Source organism: Benincasa hispida, chromosome 5 (assembly GCF_027475165.1).
Source record: "Benincasa hispida cultivar pf3 chromosome 5, pf3_genome.v1.1, whole genome shotgun sequence".
In the NCBI taxonomy this organism is placed as follows: domain Eukaryota; kingdom Viridiplantae; phylum Streptophyta; class Magnoliopsida; order Cucurbitales; family Cucurbitaceae; genus Benincasa; species Benincasa hispida.
Window position 1 is genome coordinate 68588833 of NC_143482.1, and position 25148 is coordinate 68613980.

The 25148-nt window shown below is 31.1% G+C and overlaps 1 protein-coding gene across 1 annotated transcript; it reads right to left on the reverse strand.

Annotated features, from left to right (window-relative positions):
* Positions 1–7313: 7313 nt before the first annotated feature.
* On the reverse strand, positions 7314–8367 carry LOC120078140 (protein CYSTEINE-RICH TRANSMEMBRANE MODULE 6-like). Its single transcript, XM_039032361.2, has 3 exons — positions 8046–8367; positions 7775–7964; positions 7314–7571 (listed from the first exon to the last, which is right to left on the reverse strand). The coding sequence occupies exons 1-3, from the start codon at positions 8074–8076 to the stop codon at positions 7526–7528; spliced, it is 267 nt and encodes an 88-aa protein (XP_038888289.1). The 5' UTR covers positions 8077–8367; the 3' UTR covers positions 7314–7525.
* Positions 8368–25148: the final 16781 nt, after the last annotated feature.

Genomic DNA, 25148 nt, shown 5'->3' on the forward strand with positions numbered 1-25148 from the left:
TAGATTTTAGGTATTATATTTTGTTTTTTGTTTTTTGTTGTCTCTGAAAACATGTTAATTATATTTCTCTACATTTTTTTATCATTTTTAATTGAATATCAAGAAGTAATTTTGTTTATTTGTCATTTTTTTATATGATATTCTATATTTTAGTATTGTTTTTTAGTTAACAAGTTTGGTATTTTGTTTATTTTTAATAAAAAAGAAAAAGAAAAAAAGTTACTACTTCAATGACTTTTTATATTTTTTATACAATTTGTTTTTTTAGTATTAACTTTGAAAACATAGTTTTAAAAAGTTTAGTATTAATTTAAAATTTAAAGTTTTTTTTAGTATAAAAAGTTTTTTATTCGATTCTTCTAGTTTTTAACAATTTTAATGTTCAAAATAAGTTGTTTTTTAAAATATTATATATATATATATTGTTTGTTTTTTCGTTTAAGTTTGATGTTAGTAAAATAATTAGTAATGTATTGTTTGCTTCTTTTTTTTTTTTTGTAGAAAATTATGGACAAATGATCGGGATTTATGTTGTTTATAAATAGTAATGTGATTGATGGTGTTGATGGGTTGATTATTATCAACCACCATGTGGGGGTTTTAGCATAATTGTGAGCAGTGAACTTATTTGAACAATTCATTGAAATGGTAGGAATGTCACTTGGTGTAAATATGAGAACAAATCAGTCAGAAATAATATATAGACATCTTAATCTAGCACCATCAAGATCGGTAAGGTGTATATCACTCCCTATTCCAAATGAACAAGTAATGAACTTGATGTTCTCAATCGCGATGCCACTCTCGAATTTAGTGATAGGATCTACTAGCATGCAACAGAAGTAAACAGAATCAATAAGCACTCTAATTGCATTTAATTTGAGTTCTAAAAGCATGCTTAAACAGAATGTAAGAAGAATGTTTCTCAATTAACAAACCTTTGATGACTTCCCTCAATTCCAAGTTACTCTTCACGTGATTCCATCTCTAATTCAACAGTGAACCACCAAGAGATCTTCTCTACTGTTCTCAACTTTGAATTTGAGTAGTGAAACTCCAAATTGGAGTAAATTTGTGAAGGGGGAAAGTGGGTTTTGGTCAAGAAGAAGAACACTGCAGCAAGAATTTTTCCAGTTGCAAAAAACTATGATCACATCTACAGATTGAAGAGGTTTAATATTTAATTCACATGCAAGCATCGAAGTTCAGCAACATTGACACTTTAATCACTTGAAATTCACTGGGCAAAGTGTGTAATTGAAGAAGAAACACCTCCTACCTCATAAAAGTGGGGTGTTTCCACTTTCTATTTTTTAAATTTCCTCTTCTCTTTTATTTGTTTTTTATTTCAATTAATTAAAATCAAAATCAAAATTTTAAATTCTCAATTTTGAAATAAAGTGAGAAATTTATTTAATTTTAATTAATTAAACATAATTATTTAATTAATTAATAATTTAATATCAAGTATTAAATTAATCACACACCTAATTAAAACACGAATCATATGCATATAATTAATATTTAAATATTATGAACTCTTCAATTTCGTTTAATTTCGATAAATTAAACATTGATTAATTATATCGAATATAATTGTACAAACCTTAATTTTAATTTGAACTTATTTAAATTTAAACCCTAATTTCAATTTTGAACACTTCAAATTGATATCATTCCAAATTCACTCAATTTATTAATTCAAGGTATTCATGTCTTACGAACTAGTAGAGGAACCTGATAGACCTAAAGATCATGAATTCCAAAGATTTAAAATTAATTGGCTAAAACTTTAGACCAAATTAATCAGTATTCGTTAACTATCAAGTCACACCAATATAGCTCGATAGTTGCACTATTCTCATTGTAAATATATTTGTGTCCACTTGATTTAACGATAGTCAGTAAGTCGACCATTTACTGGTTGTTCGTAATAACGGTTGGGTCAATATGTTGATTTACCCCTGATATTACATCTTGCTCTTTAAGTTTCATCGATTCTCTAATGAACAATTGGTTTGTGATCCAATCACTAAACCGGATCCCTCTCGAGCTAATGAGAAGGTGATGCCCCTTCTTCAAGACCTAGGTTCAGTACTTAAGAGAACAACCCTTCTCCTACTCCTAAATCAGATAGGTGTGAATTTCTTATTGCACCCTATGTCCCCAACTATCTACTCGATCTTACCCCTGAAATGGGAGACTTATTGAGCTGGCAATGTTGAGCTAACCCTCACCTATGCAAATTTAAAGACAATCCCAAGTAAATAGGAGTTCATAGTTAGCTCGGGATTAAGATCGAGTTACCTAAGTCATTTGAGTGAAATAATCAGTCTTAAACAGTAAACGACGTTATAAAATAAGAGTGACTTATTTCTTGGTCCGATCTTACGCAAACTCATTGCATAGGACGCCCCCACTCCTCATGTCAATATATGAACGAATCAGGATCACTTCGTTTATAGCACCTTACAACATATTGTAACAACTTCAGAGTGGGTCGCATCCAATAGTGTTACCAGAATAAGGCACCCAACCTTATTCATATATTATAGATCATTTTGACTATTTACTCGAACTTGATCCATTTTTATGTCTCCACATAAAGTTCAAGTATTCATATAATAGTCATGGATCTTAGTTGATTGGATTTAGACTTTATAAGTGTAGTTTATAGATTCAATAACAACTTTATTGAAGTAATGTCGGATAACATCTTTATTAATAATAGAATATGTTTAATTTTATAAATTGCGAGTTTTAGGACATACAACCCAACATTTAGTGCAGTTATATGTTAATGTATGTAGGATAGGGTTGGATATAAACTTGAATGCATCATTTAGTCAGTTTAAAGATCCAACTTAATATATTGATCCTGATCCGAAATCAATTGCATTTTCATGTGATGATGAAGATATGGTGGCTAACAATCAGAATAGAGATCTTAAAATAGAAATGGACAATGAATTTGAAGAGTTAGATATTGATGGTCGTGAACATGAGTTACCTACATATACATTCAACGATTTGGATGTGAATGTAATAGATAGCATTCGAGAATACGACCCAATTGTAGCCCTGTGGACGTTGACAATACCCAATTATATAATGGGATGATTTTTCAAGACAAATAAATGCTACAATACGCGGTCAAATATTTTGCTATTAAATATCACGCACCGTATGAGGTTGTGGAATTGACACCGACGATTTTGGCAATTCGATGTAAGAAGTGGAAAAAAGGTTACAAATTGAGACTTCGTGCAATAAAGAAAAAATCACATGGCTTGTTTGAGATCACTAAGTATGTTAAACAACATAAGTGTTTTAATTCAAAACTGAGTCAAAGTCATGAGCAGTTAGATTCATCGATGATTGCACTAGAGTTTTTGATGTCGTAAGAGAAAAATCATCTATCATAGTGGCACAACTGCAGTCCGACATAAAATCAAAATTTGGATATCATGTTTCTTACCATAAGGTGTGGGAGCGCAAAAGAAAAGCATTGGCTAAAGTGTTCGGTGACTGGGACAAGTCATACAAATTGTTACCTAGGTGGCTGTATGGTTAAGCAAACCAATACTGGAATACGTGTAGATTGGAAAGTGAAAGAAATGCTACTGAAGGCTATATTATCCTAACTTTTGTATTTTGGACATTTGATCATTGTATGGAAACTTTTAATAAATGTCGGCTGATAATTCATATTAGGGTTGGCAACGGGGCTGGGGTAGGATGGGGGGACTCCCCATTCCTATCCCTACAGGAGGTCCACCCATCCCCGTCAAGGAAATGGGTTTTCGCAGGGACCCATCCCCGTTTTATTTATATATGTGTGTATTAAAAAAAATTATTCGGGGACTGGGACCCGGTTAGAATCCCCAATTTGAACTAACCCCCAATTTAAACTCCATCCCTGGTCAAATTAGGGATTCTCTGCCCCGATCAAGACGGAAACTTGATCTCGTTGAGATTTTTTTCAACCCTAATTCATATAGATGGTACCCATTTGTATGACAAATACCGAGGAAAGTTACTGATTGCTACATCAGTTTATTGAAACGAACATCTTCTTCCACTTGCATTCGCCGTTGCAGGTGAGGAGTCTACAGACTCATGAGGATGGTTCATGAAACACTTGAGAGAAATTGTAACACACAAAAAGGTGTGTTTAATTTCATATCGACATGCTGGCATCATCGCAGTAGTGAACAATCCAGCAAATGGCTAGACGGGACCAAAATGTCACCATTGTTTACACTTATGACATATTGTCAGAAACTTCAATAAAAAAAAATATAAATTTAACACTATGAAAAATTATGTTTATCATGTCAAGTGTCGATTTCAAATTTGAAAGTTTAATAAAGCCAAATTATATTGATTAATTTGTGAATATTTAATATTTATCTTTTAAAATTGTTATGATATTTGTCTTTGTTTAAAGTTTACAATAAATATCATAGATATTTGGTATTCAACATTTGAATTTTATGATATTTTAGTTATTAGTCATATGTATATAAATTTACATATTTTCATGAAAAAAAAAAATTATAGTCTGACGACCTAACTCAACCCAACCTGAATTTTAAAAGTTGGGATGAGTTGGGTTGAAAACTTTATTTGGATCATTTTGGTTGCCAATCAAATCAACTTGAATTTTTGGTTTGTCCAAGAAACACCCTCAACCCAACCACTTTACACCCCTACGATGAAGGGTTCAGATGTGGGTGGATGACGACAAATCTATCCGAGTGCATAAATGGCATCCTTAAAGGAGCTCAAATATTGCCGATAAATGCTTTTGCTCGAATAACATTCTTCAAATGCATAAATTATTTCGAAAAAAGAAGATAATAAGTAAAAGCTGTTTTGGAGTGTTAAGGTAAATACACCTATATATATATATGTTATTAACAATTTGTTTCAAGGATATTTATAATACTTAGTGGAGTAAAAATTCAGGTATGTACATGGAAAAAATAATAAATGTGTTGCAAGATCCAGTAAATATGAAGTGCAGTCATACGATCGATTTGAATACGTGCTTCATGTGAAGACTCTAAATGAAGGAATGTCATTTTAATTCAATTTAATTTTTATATGACTAACCGAGTTAATTCAGAATCTAAATTATTAATTTAAAATTTTAGATGGATAGACAAATTTTGTGTGTCTAGGACAACAACACATGTAGTCAGCCAGTATAGATACACGATGTGCTTCAACCTGGTACATTAGTATTGAACCAAATTGAATTTTTTATACAATTTTTTATTGTATCTGTCTTTTATATTTTTCAATATAATATTCTGTGTTTCAGATTATTTGGGAGTTTTACAAAGTTGTTATGGACACTTTGTCCAATTTCTATACAAACAGTAAAAAACATATGGAGGACTATAAATCCTCTTATATGTTTTCACATTGGTGAGTGATATTTTCCTAACAAGGTACTAAAACAATTCAGTTTTCATCAGGATGTCCCATCCCCTTGTAATATCGAACCCCTACTACATGACATCAACTTAAGAACTAAAAATTGGCTTGAAAAAGTTTCACATTTGGTAATGTAATGGCACTATCGTGCAAGGTTTATTGCAACAGAGGTTTCTACTGGGCAAGGGATGTCACTCAAAACTACATCAACTAGTATAATAATATTACAATACGTTACGTTACTCGTCCGAGAGTAGTTGTGAGTCATATGGTATATAAATAAATATTATCTAATTATTTTTAATTTAAATTTATTTTAAATATTGTGTAGTTGTTTTATAATTCACAGAGATCGAACAACAGTAGAATATGTGATGTTGCAAATGATCCGAACCAAGTTCGTACTATATGTAGTGACACCGAGAGCTATATGGAGAAGATGCATTATATGTACGATATATCTATTGTTCCTCCACCAATTCCTATACGTAGATGACCTGTTGGAGAAAAAGAATATGAGTTTGATGTGGTTGCCCATAATATAGAAGAATTACCCCCTATTATGCAAACACAAAGCCAAAATAATTATGTTAGTTCGATGATGATGATGTCAGCATTTGGATCAGGATATTATGATTCAAAGGAGGATCCATCCATCATCTTCGTACGTGCATGGACATGATCGCAGTCCTGGAGAGCATAATGAATATTTATATTAGGAAGCACCTGCAGAAGGAGTTTGAAGTCGATAACGACAACCAGCTCAAAATCGACAACGTTCGCCTGGTAGACACATTAATTTTTTAATTATTTTTTAAATAAATGAGATCATGGTGATGTTAATATAAATATTTTAGTTTACATTTTAATATTTTTAAACCATGAAACGAAACATGAGCGAGGTATTGTTTTGTATGATATTTCTTAAAAATTAAGAAAATGGTGGTTAAAAATAATAACAAAGTGAAGTTTGATATAATAAATAATAAAATGAAAAAGATAAGTCGAATGTTAAGATAATAAAATAAAAAAGGAAAAAATGAAAAAAAAAAGAGGAAGAAGTCGAGTGTTCAAAATTCAACCTACCCTTGTTGAATTTTGAACACCTTCCTTTGTTGAGCTTTCAAAACTCAACGTAAGTGTTCAAAATTCGATATCCTGAATTAAAAAAACAAAAACTACAATATTTTTATAAATTATTTTCAAACAATCATATTCTTTAAAATTATATTTTTTTAATTTGTCCGTATATAAAGCCCATCCTTCAAAAGTTCCAAATGCTCATGCAATAATGTACCTGACGAAAGCAAATGCTGCACAAATATATATATTTAAATGGTAAATTAGTAAAATCGTATTAACATTTGATGATAAACATAAAAATTATATGTTAACCAACGACATTTATCAATCACTTATTATAGGAAATATTCCATTATATATCCCTAAAAGTTAAGTTTGTTATCATTTTGATCCCTAATCCAATACTACTAAGACAGGCATGGTAGTCTATTTTTAATTAAAAGTTTGTAATTTTATTATTCTTTTAAAGCATTCCATAAAAGCTATATATATAAAATATAATTAGATACTAGTAATAAGAATCTCAGTATATAGTGTATCGCTATTATTATTTATTATATAATTTTGATAATAGCAATAACGATTGTTTTTGGAACACACATATATATATATTGACGATATATACACACCTATTAAGATAAAGTTTCGATGTAAATGCTATGTTTATATTATTGAAAAATTTTATAGAATTGGTATGAAAATATTAAATATCAATTGTGGCCAAGACATGTACAATAAATATACAGAAATGTGGTTGAAAATAGGTAAGAATGGGAGCAATAGTATTACATAACAAAATTTATTTATAATAAAAGAATGAGAATGGAATAATACTGAAAATACACAGTACAAATACAAAAGAATAAAGGCCTAAAAGACAGCAGGGCATACATAATAAAAGAGTAACAATACAATATAGCAAAACTAAACTAAAACTGAAAAAATGAGTCTCGTCTCAACCAATCCAACAATCACCGATGTAGCTAAGTCAGCATCCTCAAAAGACACAGTCCAATACCCAGCAGCAACACAACGCAGCACAGCTGCAAAAACACACACACAAACATCAAATTCAACATCAATTTACAATTTAACACAACTTCAATCAACTAATTTAACAAAACTTCATTTTAGAAAAATATATTTATACGAGATACTTGAAGTATCATACGAAGTATATATATATATATATATTGTTTAGGAACCATCCTAAACAAAACTATAATTTAAGAAAATAGAAACTGACCATCCTTTCCAGAAGCCATCTCCTCTTGATTGAGTTTGGGGAGTGAAATTAGTTTGGTGAGGGTACTGTGGACCGTCTCTCACCGGATACCCAACCGGAGGCGGAGCTGCAACATAAGGCCCGGCCGACTTCCCCTCATTATCTTGCACTCCCGCCGGATACGACGGTGGCGGCGGCGTCGGATAACCCACTGCAACAACAGATTAATCAAAATTAAAACACCACGTCGTTAAATTAAACGCGTTCAAGTAATTTGTTTCGAACTACTTACTGGGAATTTCTTGTTGGCGATATTGGCTCATGACGGAAAATCAATAACGATACGAAACGCGGGGAATAATCGAGATCGTAAGACGAAGCTGAGAATTGCAAAGAAGAAGTGATGGAATTGGAATGGAAGTTATGAGAAAGCATGGCGTTTAATTTATAGAATGAATTTTGTGTGAAAAGGGAAATTGCAGGGAAACCGGAATGAGGAGAAAGGTCGGTTGTAATTTGGAATGGATACCCAGTTCCTCACGATACACGATAACAAAATTCACATCGCTAAGGAATTTCATTCGAGTCTTTATTGCATATTCTAACGCGTCTTCTGGAAGTTTCCAGATGATCTTCCATTTCTTCTGCATCCCTTTTTATTTTTTTTCCTTTGACGTGGACGCCTGCTATTGGTTAGACCAGTCAGCCTTTCAGCTTTGAAGAAAACTTTGATTACAAATTTACAGTCTGTTTGAAATTGGGACATTTTGATATACACCAGAGTCGTGGCAGGCGTTTTGAAAGTTGCCCTTCTCATCTTAGTACTCTTTACACAAAAAATTGTTATACAAATTTAACTTTACTAATTTACCCTTTAACCTATGTGCTTAATATTCAATTTTAATATGAAATCAAATGGGTTCAATTACAAATCTACTCCACGGTTGTGCCTCTTTGGTATGAATTTTCATAATTATTTTACAAATCTTAATTCTTTTTTCAAATTTGGTGTCTAATAAATTACTGACAATTTCAAACTCTTGAAAATTAAATAATTTATTAGAAATGATTTTAAATTTTATGTCTAATATCATCTTAAACTTATTTAGCAAATCCTCGAATTTCAAAAATTATCCAAGGTCGTCAACTAAAATAATGAGACTGGAGTTGTTAACAAACAAAAATAAAAAATAATAAGATATTGTGTTAGTACTAGATATTTTGTTCGTCGCTAACTTCACTCATTATTTTGCTGAACGAGTTCTTAATTCTTCTGTAAGTTTCCAGACCAAACAGCTCTCATATGATACAACATCATTTTTAGCCCGAAGCGATTTCATCTTCATATCGCTTTGAAGGTAACCAGCGGATATGGTTGGGCTTGGATTGAAGAAGTTAACTTGGGCCTGGGCTAAGCAGCCCAAATGAAAAGGCGAAATGCTTCATCAGCGGAGTCCAGCGACTGGTATATTGGCCCAAGCCCAGACATCAATAATTTTCGCAAAAAATATATATATTAATGTGGAAAGAACAAAGATGCTTTCTTTTATTTTTTTTTTGGTGGGGGGGAGGCGAAGTTGTTTCTTTTTCATTACTGTTGTGACGATAGCTACGAAACTGATATTTGAATAAAATGGCCGTCCAAAACAAATTAATGATAAAGAAATAAAAATAAAAAACTTATCCCTTCCGTTTTTTTCTTTTCCTGAATTGAAAAAGGTGACACGAATTTATGAAGTGGAAGCATAGCATGTCATGGACGTCGACATCAATTTCAAAGCAGATAGATAAATCAATTTTTTTCTTTTTAATTTTAAGTTTTAGTTTTAGTCAAAAGGGCAAAGAGAAGAAAAGAAAATTCTTGGGGTATGAATAAAGTCACAAAAATGGATAGCCATCCAACTTTGAAATATGTAAAAAGGAAGGGGGGGAAAAAATCCAAACTGAATTATCATCATTACCATTATTGTTGTTATTAATGAATGGATGAAAAAAAGGCAACCCAAATAGGGGGGGAAAGAAGTAAAAAGACATGGTATGGTATGGGGGTGGGGTGGGGACATTAATGAGATGATTTGATAGTGGGGGTAATTAGAGGAAAATAATGAGTTTTATTATAATGTTTAGACTTTAGTGTATGGTATAGGGAAATTAAAAGCGTAGAGAATGCAAAAAAAGAAAGAAAAATGAGAGCGATATATGCGCCTTCATCTGACGCACTGTCAGATTTTGCATTGGAAAATGAATTTAATGCGTCTAATTTTTATTTCACTTCACTGACTCTGCCTCTGCATCTGCCTCTTATAAACAAATCGTGTGTCAGAATGTGAAAAGGGAGGAAACCAAACAGTAAAAAAAGCGGTAGGAGGTAGTAGGATAAAGGCCCCACTGTTTACTAGGCCACAAAATGCCCAAATTCCAAGTCGGTGGAAGCAGTAAAAAAAAAAAATTGGGAAAGTGGGTGAAAAAGCTATAATTGAAGAGGATAGAAAGAGGGAATTTTTACTGTCCTGAATACTGGACCTGACACAAAATAGTGTATATTGAGGGGACCAAAAAATAAACTCAATACAGAATCTGATTTATGTGACATTTTTTCCCCCTTTTTTCTTTTTCTCAGAGAGGAAACGGTCAAATTTGGTTTATCAGAAAAAGGTCAAATAAACAAACAAATAAAATATATATTAGAAAAACTTACTTTGAACGGAAAGTTACACTTTTACCTTTGGTATTTAATAAATGTTTTCTTAAAATAAATATATTCTGGATCGTTCAATAAAATTTTAGATGGTTTTATGAATATCTAAAATGATCCAGACAATCCAAATATCTCTTTTAGGTCACCATCCTATTATTTTGAATCTCAATTTTTTCATTCTAGAGGATTTGTTAGATAATTATCTAACTTTTTAAATATAACTACTTACATCGTCTCTATCTCTCTTTCTCTCTCTCTCCAAAAAAAAAAAAAAAAAATCCAAAAGAAATGAGAGCGAAAAACAATGGTCAAGCAAAAAGACGTACACACCCTTCCTTTTGTTTAGTTTACTTATTTTTATTTTTTTTTTAATAATAAGAAATATATAAAAATAATTTTGTACGTGTAAGTTAGAAATGAAAAAAATGAGATTTGACAGAGACGAGTGAAGTCGGACATATTCAAAGGTTGTTTTTATATGTTTGTGGAGTGGATGAATGAGATTCCCTCATCCCATACACAAAAACCCATTATATTATATTTTTAAATAAACAAAAAAGATTATATATTATAAATCTATCTCATATCTTACACACACTTAAAAGTGTTTCAGATTCGAGATCACATGTGGAATATAACCATCTCCACATCTCCATTATCATATACTTTTCTCTTTCTTTTTTAACACATCATATTATTTTCTACATTTATTAACATTTTAGTTAATCCTATACTCTTCATCACATTATCGCATTCTAATCAACCTAATTAAAAAATGTGAAGCTTTTGAAAAGATTTTTAAGTATAAAATTGAAGTAAGACAAGTACACTATAGAGTGTAGAGTCGTAGACCCCTTTATTTTATAGACTGAATTATATATTGAAGCTACAAAATAAAACTAAAACCCCCATGAAATAATGTCCATGATGAAGGTACAATTACAAACAAGTTGGGCATTAAAAGGCCTAGAAACCCACAAAAACAAACACACACCATTCTCTCCTCTCCCATCAAATATTTCTCCTTTTAAATTAAGATCCCACCACCACCACCATTTTCTTTTTCTATTTTATTTATTAATTATTTAATTTACCCACCAAAAAAGAAACTCGTGACTCAACCCCCACATGAAATCAATCTCCTTTTTCAAAATTTCCCTTTTCAACTTTTTTATATGGTCTTATATCATGTCCTGTTTTTGTTTTCATTGGCCACATAAACCCAACCCCCACTCTTTTTTTCTTTTCTTTTTTTTGAATAAAGTAAAGTGTGAGTTGGGGTAATAATGGAGCTACAGCAACACCCAATAAACACAAAGAGGGGGGAAAATGGTTCATTATTCGGTCCAAGGCCTACTTTTTTTAATTGCTTTATTCAAATTTTACAATAAAGTTGGGTTAGTATAATGTGGTACACAATATCAAATGATGTACTTTTTTTCAACTTTATATTATCTTAATCAATTATATAAATGTGGTTTAAAGACTTTAAAGTTTGCTTGGGTTCATGTTCCAAGTCTCTTATTTTAACTTCAAAAGAAAACGATGTAGCCATTGTGGACAGAACAAAACATAAGAGGCCACGCTTTTGAATTAAAAATTAAGAGTAAAGAAACTTATAAATATATTCATATATGACTTATGATTATGAGTAATCTCGTGAATACGTTGAGCAACTTTTTAAGTTGCGAACTTCCACAATAAATGTTTAAATAACATCTAATTCATCTTTTTATTTTCTTTTCAACGTATGTGCTTTTTATATTCCAATTTCTTTTCTTTAGATTTTTTTCCTTTTTTGACGACTTTGCTTTCTGTTCTCAAATCTCTGCATTTTTTATTTTTTATTTTGGGCTTAAGCCCTTTTGTACTTTATGCTTTTACTTGCAAATATTGACAATATAAAGTTTAAATTGATAAATTTCATTTTTTTTCCTTATTTTTTATATTTCTTAAATTAAATATTTTTCCTCTCAATTTCTTACTATGGTTTACATATTTATTGAACAAAAAGTGAAAAAGGCAATATGATGACTCGTCACTCGATAAGCGAATGTTAAACAGAAAATATTGACAACAACTGTAACAACAAAAATACCAACAACAAGTAGTTGGTAACTTAGTTCAGTGATAAAGACCTACGTCTGAAGGGTAGAGTGTCCATGAAAGATAATCCACTAATATTAAAGATTTAAACAGTTTACAACGTAGTACTTATCTGTAATACACCAACTACTACAGAGACTCACGTAGAGCTTAACTCACACTTCACCTAGGCTCCCCCTAGATGTGAGACTCCCTCTCAACTAAACTTAGGCTCCCCATAAGTATGTTAATATTAGCGTCTAACACTTCGACACCCAACAGTGTGTTAAACTCCTCTCAACTTGATTATCTTCCTCTAGAATCAGTGAACTCTATTCACTGACAAATCTTAGGTTCTCCTAAGATAGAGAACTCTTTCTCTGAAGTTGAGTCTTAGGCTCCACCCAAGACTAAGAATCCATTATTTGGCAACAATAGTTTAGGCTCACCCTAAGATCAAGAAACTCTTCGAAATGTTGCACTCAATGAATGAAGAGCATGCACAGTGAAATAGTGAGCAAACAAGCAAGTAGAATAGTTTGATTGAAGTATAGAAATCTTTTTACTCAAGTAAACGAATGAGGAAACCCTAAAAGATCTACAAAAGTCACTTTAAATAAACGAATCCAATAAAGGAAATAAGTCCTCATTTGGAATAAAAGGCCATGTTTCAAATAGCAACATATCAAACTAAATATCATATTCGGATAATTCCATATAAGGAAAATATTCAGCAAGAAAAAATTCTGATGTCACAACTAGATGTTAAGGCTTCAAATGAGACATTTGCATAGAAACTGCCTTAGAAAAATTATAAAGTAAATAACTTAAATCTCCAACAAACTCTCCCTTTGGCTTATAATTTTTTTAGATATAACAAGAAAACAATTGTCATTCAACAATAAGTACAGATGTTTGAAAGAAAGGCTTGACAAAAAATAACAATATCAACGGTACAACACAAAAAAAGACAAAACATATCAGTCCCCACAGCAAAAATAGAACAACCCACAAACATGAACAGAAATGGAACCTTCAAACACAACCAACTGAAACTAACCACCAAACCACGAACAAAACTTACAATCAAACCACAAACCAAAACTAATCATCACTCCCCCTTTATGGTTGGAAAAAAAAAACACTCTAAGACATCAACTCTGTGGTTGAGTAGAGGAAGCACTCGCATCCTTAGATAAAACAGACCGCACGATCAGTAAAACCCTATCCACTTCAATCTTTCTCTCCTAGAGTTGGCGCACTAATGACTAGAGATCGCGAGATTCAGTGGAAAGCGTTTGAAGAATACGACCACCAAACGAATAAACTATTAAAGCTCGACTTGAGTCATCGAGATGATAAGGTGTCGTGGTAGTGTCCAGATGAGGAACATGGTGACTCTGAAGAATTTTAGGATTAATGGATAAGAGACTTGGAGATAGACCAACAACATCTGAAGTAGTGAGGAGATCATGCTCTTGAGACAATAGGATACCACTGATAAGGCGAGGAAAACGAATAGGAAATTTCATAATTGTGGACCCAATGTAACGTTTAATCTGGTTGATGACAAACACACCATAATTGAATTGTGCTCTAATTCCAATCCGATACATCAAGGTAACGAGAGTAATGGACAAACCAGATTTGTGTGAAGAAGGACACCAATTATAAATTCCAATCCTACGTAGAAGGGCATATTTAACATTCAAATTAGTTGTAGACAGTTGACCCTTTTGTGGCCAAGTACAATGAGCTCCCCCAGTCAACTTAAACACCAAATCTCTTAGAGAATGACGTCCTTCTCTCACATTTTCAAGCACATTATGTCAAATAAATTGGTTGATCACAGCAACGGATGAGACAAATGCATGTCACTGAATGTGTGTTATATGAAAATATGAACTAGCTGAATCTGCAAATTTTGAAGGAACATTCACAATGAATTCACATACTAGTTGAAAATAGTAATGCTTCAAGTTCAAAACAATTCTTTCAAGACCAGCAGTTCGATTCAATTCCATAAACTTAATACATTATTGAGAATGATCATATAATTATTTCTCATCTGATATATTACGTTTGACGACATACTTCCACAGACTTGCACTCTCTTTAGTTTGAAAATAGATTCCATCTAAAGGCACAGCAGAAACGTTAGTCACAGATGGTTGTTCTCTTTTGGTATGAGTCGTGGCCCTGGTGACCCGAATATAGCCTGTAAATTCTGTGTATGAGTTGCTCTTGAAACCTCAGTCAGAGGCTTCCTCGGAAGCATTGTGCCAAGAATCATTATCAAATGTCTCAAACTGAAAGAATCAATTCTCGCAAAAGCATGTGAATGCCTTGTGTTTAGACATTTGATTTTTATGGAAACAAAAATAGTAAAATAAAACATGCATTTGTAGGATAAACATTCAAATAAAACTATGAACATGCTAGAAAAGAGGAAAAAACTAAGAAATCGAAACTCATCTTTGTTGATTTTTCTAGCTTTCTTCTTCCTCCATTATCAACGACCTTAAACTTCTCCAATGAAGAAGGACACCACTAACAAAGTTACCTTGCTATACTTTAGGATTCTAAAAAACTTTAAATAATGGTTTCCAAAAACTTTTGAGGAGAAAAATGGTAGAGAATTTTCAGAGAGAAGTTAGAGGCTTTGAGGCTATCAAAAAAATACCTTAAATGGGCTATAATGATATTTTTACATGGAGAAGGGTTAACCCCTTCTCCAAGTATTTCCCTTTGTATCTTAGTGCTAATTAATTAAAAACCTTAATTTAATTAATTTGCACATTAATTAAACGACCATATATTAAATCTTATTTAATACATTTAATTGATCGTCATAAATATCATATATTTATACCAACCTTCAATCTCCATAATTTATTAATCAATTAATTAACCATTGATTAATCAATAAAATGATATTTAATATGAAGTTAATTAAGATATAAATATCACATATTTATATGTATGCATCTCTTTATGAATCCAATGCATATGAATCTAATATTTGAATTTAATTCAAGTAAATCTCTCTTACATAATTTTGATTGTAGATCATATATATAATTAACCAATATATATTAATCTCATTAATATAAAATTCTCTCATTTGATTTGAACAATTTAAATCACTTTCCATTACTATCTTTAGTGAACTAATAATGGGACCTTATAGACCATATAATGATAGGAGATTAATTGATTAAACCCTTTTAATCCAACTAATCAATATTCATTAACTATCGATCACTGCACTAATGATCGATAGCTACACTACTCGCATTGTAGATATATTTCTGTGTCCATGAATAATCAGCAGAGCGATGACCCTTCACAGATGCTCATAACCGTAGTTGGGTCAAAATATCATTTTACCCCTGCAGTTACATCTAACTCTTAAGTATCATTAATTCTCTAATGAGCAAAAAGTTTATAGTTCAACTATAATCTAACACCTCTTGGGCAGTGAGAGGTTGAGATTGAAGGAACTCTAATCGATGAGAGATTCTTGAGCGGAACCAAGATCGACCCAATTTTCATTTTTCGTTGAATATAAGTTTTAAAGTAAAACAAAAATAAGATAAGCATTTACATAAATCATAACATGCAATAAATAAAGGAAAACTTAAGGTTTCATAAACTATTACCTTTAAAGAACACTTTCTTCAAGAATCACTCGAACAAATCACGAACGGATCTCCTTCTCCAAATGGGATACCCAAGCAAGAGTTGTGGGCTTTTATTGAATCCTTAGAAGAGGGAAGGGAGATGGAGAGGAAGAAATGGGGGAGAAAAACTTTTCTTCTCTGAGATTTTTTTTTTCTAGAGAAAACTCTTTCTCTCAAAGAGTTTTTGGAAGAAGATGAATAAACACCAACTCATGTTTTCTCACTCGACCCACGTATATGACTAAGAGAATTTAATGGGAAAGGAAATTGCAACTCCCTCACTTTAATTAATAAATATTAATCTAATAAAATTAAATTAATAATTATACATATAATAACAACCTTATTATATGTATATAAACTATATGTTATATCCTATATAACACATAATCTATAGTTACGTATTGTATCGAATATAATATATCCTATAGATGTATTTTCTCTTAACAATACATGGCATTTAAATAAATCACATTTAAATTCAATTCACTTATATGAATCTCATCATATAATTAATATTTAAATCATATTCAAATATTTAATTCATCTCAACTTATTTATGGTATTTAATATAAATCATATGAATCTCATTCATATAATTAGTATTTGAATCATATTCAAATTCCTCTCATATTACCTTATATTATAACGTATCAAATACATTATATTAATTATATCTCATATATAATTAATTAATTAATTATATCATATATAATTAATTAATTAATTATATCATATATAATTATTTTCCTCAATTAATTTGAACATTTCAAATTAATCCAAAAATAATTCTCAATTAAATCATTGTTGAGCTACATAGGGAACCTTATAGACCTGTATATATTAGATTAGATTAATTAAAGTAACAAATTGATTAGATTTCCTTTTTGAACTTGACACTTTATCCATTTAGTAATTTTTTTTTTTAGAAAATCAATAATAAAGTAGTAGATAGCTTGAATTTCCTTTTTGAATAATATATTTTCTTTAGTTATGAAATTCATATTTTAATTAATTAGAAAAATCCATAATTTAATTAATTTGGGAATCTATGTTCTAATTGAATTAGAAAGTTCACAATGTAACTAAATTAAAAATTCCACAATCTAATTAATTTAAGTTAAATCTAAATCTCTCTTATCAACTCAATTTAAAATAATTATATTCTCTATTTTGGATCCAAACTCCATATTTGAGGATGAAATTTAAAACCACAATTTTCCATTTTCATTTTTAAGTTTCAAATTCTTTTCAATTACCAAAATTCTAATTCTTTTTCATTTCTTTATTTTCAAATCTTTATCCAAAATAATCCAAAAATTCCAAATCTCTTATCAAATTAATCTCAAACTAATTAACTTAATTTTTGTTTCAAAACAAAAATTAAAGAAATCATACAATCCAATAGTTGAGATAAATTACATCATTCCCGATATTTAATCATTTTAAATCACATTTTCCCCAGGTAAATTAATCCAATTTCTATTAAATTGAATTCAAATTCAAATTCTTTAACAGTACCTTTTAAATTAATTAACTTACCTCCCAAATTAAAATTTTAGCTTCAATTTATCAAAATAAAGCCCAAATATTTCAAGATAATTTAATGAAAATTACCTAAAAAATTCGAGATGTTACATGTTGAGTTTATGCACATGCTCAGGGTGAGAATGATCCACAAATCCTTTAAGTTGAGCAACATATACTTCCTCATTTAGAAATCCATTCAAGAAGGAACTTTCCACATCCATATGATATAATTTAAACTTTAAAAGACAAGTAACGCCGAGCAAGAATCTGATGGCTTCTAATCTTACAATAAAAGCGAATGTTTCATCAAAATCTATGCCTTCAACTTATGTATATCCTTGAGCCATTCATATGGCTTTATTTCTGGTCACGTTTCCATTCTTGTCGGTCTTATTTTTTTAAAAAAAATCTATTTAGTGCCAATAACGTTCACAGATTCAGGCTTGGGGACAAGAGTCCAGATGTCATTCCTCACAAATTGTCCGAGCTCTTCTTGCATGCATTCACCCAACATTCATCTTAAAGATTTTCTTTAACAGTTTTTGGTTCAGCAGAGGAAGTGAAGCAAATATTGTTGATCATGTCAAGGTAATTGATTTTTTATTCTATATTCTGGTCCTCATTTCATCATTAATGTCCCCAGTAATGTTATTACGGGGATGATTTTCACCAACCCTGCTGGAAGGTTGTTACTAGCCCTGCCTACTCGGAGGTATTCTGAGTAATTTCCACTAGAATTTATGAAATCATGTATGACGACATGTCTGACGAGATTTTAGGCATATTACTATTACCAACTGGAATGTTATTGAGATCTTTTTCTTCAAAATAAGAAGAACCGGGGGATGCAACATCATCATCAATTACAACGTTAATAGACTCCTTTACAAGTTTGTTTGTTGCAGACAAGGTAAGCTCGACTATTTGTGGAATATCCAAGAAATATCCTTCATTAGACTTGGAATCCCATTTTCTTATAGTCTCTCTATCAACAAAAATGTAACAAACACTCCTGAAGACATGAAAGTATTTCACATTAGTTTTTCTACCTCTCTATATTTCATAAAAGGTCATTGAAGTTCTTGGCCATAAGACAATTCTGTTATGTATATGACAAGTCATGTTTGGTGCTTTTGCCCATAAGTGAAATGGTCGATGCTATGCATGTATCATCACACGAGCCATCTCCTGAAGAGTTTTGTTTTTTCCTTTCCACAGTTTCGTTATGTTGTGGTGTAATAGAAGCTGAAAACTCATGGTGAATTCCAGCAGTTTGATAGAACTACGTAAATTGAGAGTTTTTCAAACTCCCTACTGTGATAACTTTGAATATTTATCGCATTTAGATCTTTCTCATATTGTAGAAGACAGAGAGCACAAAAAATAGAAAATGTTTCTAATTTTTCATTAAGGAAACGCACCCAGGTGTATCTGGAGAAGTCATCCACAACAACTATTCTAGATTGCATGAATCTCATCAGATACATATGAAGAAGTTTCAGAACGGGGGAAGAGCTTGAGTGGTCTGATTGCTTGCGAGAAGTATGAGTTTGTTTATTAGATCGACAATCTCAACATATAATTCTAGCATTAGTTATAAGAGCCTTCTGAATAGTCTTCATGCTTACATGCCAAGGACGTTTTTGTCATAGGCTCATTTCATCTTGTCTAGAGAGATAACAAACCTGCGAAGTATGATCAAAACTCCATAGATAACAATAATCAAAAGAATGCAAACCTGTCATAATGAGAGTTTTGACATCGTATGTGATAACACATTTGTCTTTGGTAAAGCTTACATTTAGTCCTTGGTCGCAGAGCTAGCTAATGCTAATAAGATTGGTAGTAAGTCCTTCAACCAACATTACATCTTTCAATGGAGTAATACCCAGATAATTTAGTTTTCCTCTCCCGGTGATTTTTCCACAAGCACCATCACCAAATATGACCTTTTGGAACTGACAGATTTGAGATCAGACAAATAGCTTTTTTCACCAGTCATATGTCTAGAGCTTCCACTATCAAAATACTAGTCACCTTTAGTAGAGGATCTAAGTGAAGTCAAAACCATATTATATTTGTTCTAAAGATTTTTCTCTCCACACCTGTTTGACTCTTGCCTATTTTTTATAATGGTTATGTGAGAAATATAGAGCACTTTTGGAATAGGAGGAGTCTGTAAAGAATCTTCAGTAATTGATAGCAAAAATGACGTTTGTGCCTTACCTTTCCACAATAGTAACAAATCGATCTTGGTCTAGTCAAGTGATTATCTTTCAATACAACGTTGTTGGTAGATGTATCTGTAAAGCCACAAGACTCTGGATCTTCAGCTCTAACAAACTCAATCATTTGTTTCTATTTTAGTTTGGATTGATTATAATGTTGAGTTCCTCTTTTAGAAAAGTCAAGCGGGAGTTATCACTAGTAGTTTTTCCTTCTGTCAAATTTTTTTTTCAAAGACTCACTACCAGTGTTCAACATTCTAACATTCTTGCATACCGAATCCTTTTCATCTTTAACTTGAGAGAGTTCACGCTTCAAATCTACAATAATAAACATAAGTCTGTGATTATCAGCTATCAATATCGTAATTCTTACTTTTTGCACATCAAAGGCTTTCTGATCATCTTGCCATTTTAGAAAAAGAGCATGATGAGAGATATTTGTAGACTTAAATCCTGCAATATCATGATAATTTTTTTGTATACACATCATATTCATAAATATCACATGATGAGGTGTCCGAATAGATGTTGCTAACAAACGCTTTGACATCATCCTCTGAGTCACTGCTATTTTGAGATTCAGTATCAGACAAAGTTAATACATAGCCTTTGCTCTGTCTCTTCAGAAAAGTGGGACATTTAGCTTGAATACGACCATATTCACCACACTATCTATGTTTAAAGTTTTCTTCCTTATGAAAGAGTGGATTACCTGACTTGTTAGTTTTCTTTTTACGATTATGATAGCTGAATTGATTGGGGGGGGAGTAGAGCCTCCATACTTGTTGTTACTGTAAGAGCTTATCGAAATGTTTGAGCACACGGTTATACTGTTTTGAAAGCAATGCAATCGATTCAGCAAGATAGCCTTCTGATTCTCAATTGTCATTAATCGACTCTTCTTTAACAACGAATCGAAGAGAAATTCTTCTATTTTTCTTTTCGATTTTCCCATCAAGGGGCATTTAAAAAGTGAGTAAGAAGCCAATTGATTCATTTACTCTCAACTTTGTCATGTCTTGAGCTTCCTCAATGGTGGTGACTTTCATGTCAAATCTCTTGGGTAGAGATATAAATACCTTTCGGACAAGTTTTTCTTCTGAAATCTTCTTTCCAACAGCAAACAACTGATTTGCAATATCTAGCAAATATATGTTGAATTCAGTAATGGATTCTTCATCGTGCATTCTTAGATGCTCAAACTTCGATGTCACTAACTTTAGCCTGAACATCTTTACTTTAGACGTTCTCTTATGAGCAACAAATAAGATATCCCATGCCTTCTTAGCTGAGACACAAGTACTAATTAATTAAAATATGTTGCGATCTACACATGGCATTCAAGGGACGTGAATTTTTTAAAGAAGGTTCATCTTCATCTCCAGACAAGAACACTGAGCCTCTGGCTTCAAGATTTCCTTCCTATCATTAATTTTGATGGTAGGATGTGTCCATCTAGATACAACACCTTCCAAGTTTTTCTTTAATCGACTTCAAAAAGGCAGTCGTTTGAGCTTTCCAATACGAATAGTTTGTTCCATCAAGAAGAAGAGGACGAGTGGTAGAGCCCCCCTCATTGATTTTGTCCATGATTGAAGTACCTAAGATAAAAGTGACCCACTATGATACCAAATGAAAAAGACGATAGGATGACTCATCACTCAATATGTGGATGTTAAACAGAAAATACTACAACAACTATAACAACAAAAATACCAACAACAAGTAAATAAGTAAAAGCATAGAGCAATTGGTAACCCAGTTTTGTGATAAACACCTACGTTTAGTGGGCAGAGTGTCCAAGAAAGATAATCCATTAATATTAAAGAGTTAAGCATTTTACAACATATAACTTATATGTAATACATCAACTACTACAGTGGCTCACGTAATGCTCAACTCACACGTCACCTAGGCTCCCCTAGATGTGAAAGTCCCTCTGAAGTGAACTTAGGCTCCCTCTAAGTATGTTAATATTAGCATTTGGAATTTTGGCACGCGACATTATGTGAGACTCCTATCAACTTGATTATATTCCTCTAGAATTAGGGAACTGCCTTTACTGACAAATCTTAGTTCCTCTTAATATAGAAAGCCCATTATTTGAAGTTGAGTCTTAGGCTCCTCCTAAGACCGTGAAACTTTTTGAAGTGTTGCACTGAAAGGATGGAGAACATGTACAGCGGAATAGTGAGCAAACGAGCAAGAACACGATGTAGAATAGTTTGGCCAAAGTACAAAAACCGTCTTGCTCAATTAAACAAAGGTGACAACCTTAAAAGGTCTGCGAAGCTCATTTTAAATAAACGAATCCAATAAAGGAAATAAGTCCTCGTTTGGAATAAAAAGTTGCGCTTCAAAAAGGAATATTGAACTAAATATCACATCCGAATAATTCCAGCTAAGGAAAATATTATGTAGGAAAAAATTTTGACGTTGCAACTCGATATTAAGGCTTCAATTGAGACATCTGCAGAACCTCTGGCTTAGAAAAGTTATAAATCCAACCACCCAAATATCCAATAATAAGACTAAATTATAAGCCAACTTTTTAAAACAAACATTGTTATCTACTTTTTACCGGTTCGTTTTCTATTTTTTTTGTTTTTTAAAACTATGTATATCTTCTTCCAATTTTTCCATGATTTGTGTCTTAGTCAAGTACAATAGTTGTATTCTTACCAAAATATTACAAAAATAAGTTTTAAAAGTATTTTTTAGTTAGTAAAATTTGGTTTGGTTCTTTAAAATATTGGTAAAAAATAGATACAAATTTGATAAATTTAGAGATGGAATGAGTCTTTATATGTTAAACTTTAAAAAACTAAAAACCAAAACTAAATAATTATCAAATGGACCCTTACTTATTGAACTTTAGTTTGTAACTATGTAGTCTTCATATTTCCAATTTTATAAGAAGTTAGTCTCTAGACCCTAATAAATATCTACTTGGCCATTGTAAAATTGTGCTTTAAATTTTGTAATGATTCAATCCTTGTCGTGAAAAATACTATTAAGATATAATGAATTTTTTTACACGTGTAGGTTTATAAATTGATTAAGACTCAAGATTTTTTTTATAGAGTATAAAAACTGAGTCGTTATATAATAAAATTGACAATTAAGTCTAATAAAAATTTTCACGATGGGATTAAATTATTGTTACAAATTTTAAACTTTAAAGATTTAAATAATTACATTTTAAAGTTCAAACTCTAAGTTCTCGTATCGTAGCCATTTTATTTTTTTTGTTTTTGTTTTTAGAAATTAAGTCTATATAATCCACATTTCTTACCATAATTTGCATCACAATGGTTGAATTCTTAATTAAATTCGAAAAATAAAAACAACTTTTTAAAAGCTATTTTTTCGCTCAAAATTTGCTTTGGTTTTTTAAACCATAGATGAAAAGTAGATAACAAATGAAAAGATTTAGAGGTGGAAGTAGTGTCCATGAGCTTAATTTTCAAAAATAAAAATAAAAAACAAAATATTTATCAAATAGAGCCTAAATTATTAGACTAAAGACATTAAAAAAAAATTGTTTTTCATAATTTTTTTTAAAGGGTACCTTTGTAAATTAATAAGAGGCAACAACCTTATATTTCTTGCCCACATTTGATCTTCTACCTTTTCTTTCGTTAATATACGTCCGCCGGCAGATGATTTAGATGTATTATTAGGCACATATATATGTGTGTAATTTGAACTATTTTCTTATAATAATTAAGATAGAGTAGGAAGATTTAAATCCTCGATGTTAAATAAATAAGTATACATCAATCAACCATATTCATGTTGACTATATATTTGATCATATGTAAAAAACAAAACATCCAATAATACAAGTACTGAAATATTATTGATTCGATATATATTATAATGTGTTATGATAATATGTTTTTGATAGGGATAAGCGAGATAAAAAAATTAATGATTATAGAAAGAGAAATGGGGACATGATTTGAAGCATTGAGCACAAAATTAGCTGTGTGTGGCATTGTGGGTCAAACTGAGAAAGCAAGATGCTGCTTCTATGGGATTTAATTTTAACATATGATGATGAGATTAAACAGTACTATGACAATGTGTATAGCATAATCCACCAATTTTATTTATTCATTTCTTTTTTTTAGAGGAAAAACAATTTTTGTTGGCGTTTGTCAATTCCATGTATGCATATATTAATTGATTATACTATGCATAGAGAAAGAGAGTTGCCTCCAAACTAGGGGATTGATGAAATTACATGGGTTGGTTGAGTTGTCCTGTATTTTCAACATTTGGAATTGGATAGTAATTGGGAATTTTTAATAATAATAATTAATGAAATTGGGGTATGGTTGCTTCTAAGAAAATCCTAATGCCATGGGCAAGTAAGAGGTATTCACGAGTTGAATTAGGTTAAAATAGGGTGGAAACGGATCGGTTCGGTTTGGTTGTCAAACCGAATCGAATCGAAATTTTTAATATGTGAAACCGAATCGATTTATTGGTTTTTGGTTCGATTCGGTTTCAAATTCGGTTTTGGCATTTTAAAAAATCTATGTTATATATATATTTTTAATTAAAAACGGTTTGATTCGGTTCAGTTTTAAATTCGATTTTGTTCTTTAATTAAAAGCAATTCGATTTTAAATTCGGTTTTACTTTTTTTAATATATATATATATATATATATATATATATATATATTAGTTAAAAATAGTTTGTTTGGTTTCAAATTTGGTTTTTGAAATTGAAACCGAATCGAAACGAATTAATTTGGTTTCAAAATTTCTTCAAACCGCAATTTTCGATTTCACTGAGTTTTCGGTTCAGTTTTTACGGTTTGAATGACCACCCCTAGGTTAAAACACTTTTTAGACCTTCAATCTAAACAACTCTTATTAAATATTGAATCCAATCCAATTCAACCATTAAATTTGTAGATTAAGTTGGTTCAAATTATTCACATTGTTTATTTATGTGTTTGTTTTAAAAATAAGCAAAATGTTAATATGGAAAAAAAAAACTATTTAATTATTTTCATATATTGAATTAAGATTTACTATTCAATTTCAACTTATGCTGTGAAGATTTTGTTTCGAAAGTGTTCAAAATTTATTTTGAGGAGTTGTTGAGTAATAAATAAAAAAAATTTAAAAATAAATGTATATATAATTGCATCTA

Coding starts and splice junctions, on each gene's coding strand:
- LOC120078140 (XM_039032361.2), bottom strand. CDS start 8,076: ATGAGCCAATATCGCCAACAAGAAATTCCCA. Junction 7,965..8,045: donor TCGCCAACAAGAAATTCCCA/GTAAGTAGTTCG, acceptor CTGTTGTTGCAG/TGGGTTATCCGACGCCGCCG. Junction 7,572..7,774: donor GATGGCTTCTGGAAAGGATG/GTCAGTTTCTAT, acceptor GTGTTTTTGCAG/CTGTGCTGCGTTGTGTTGCT.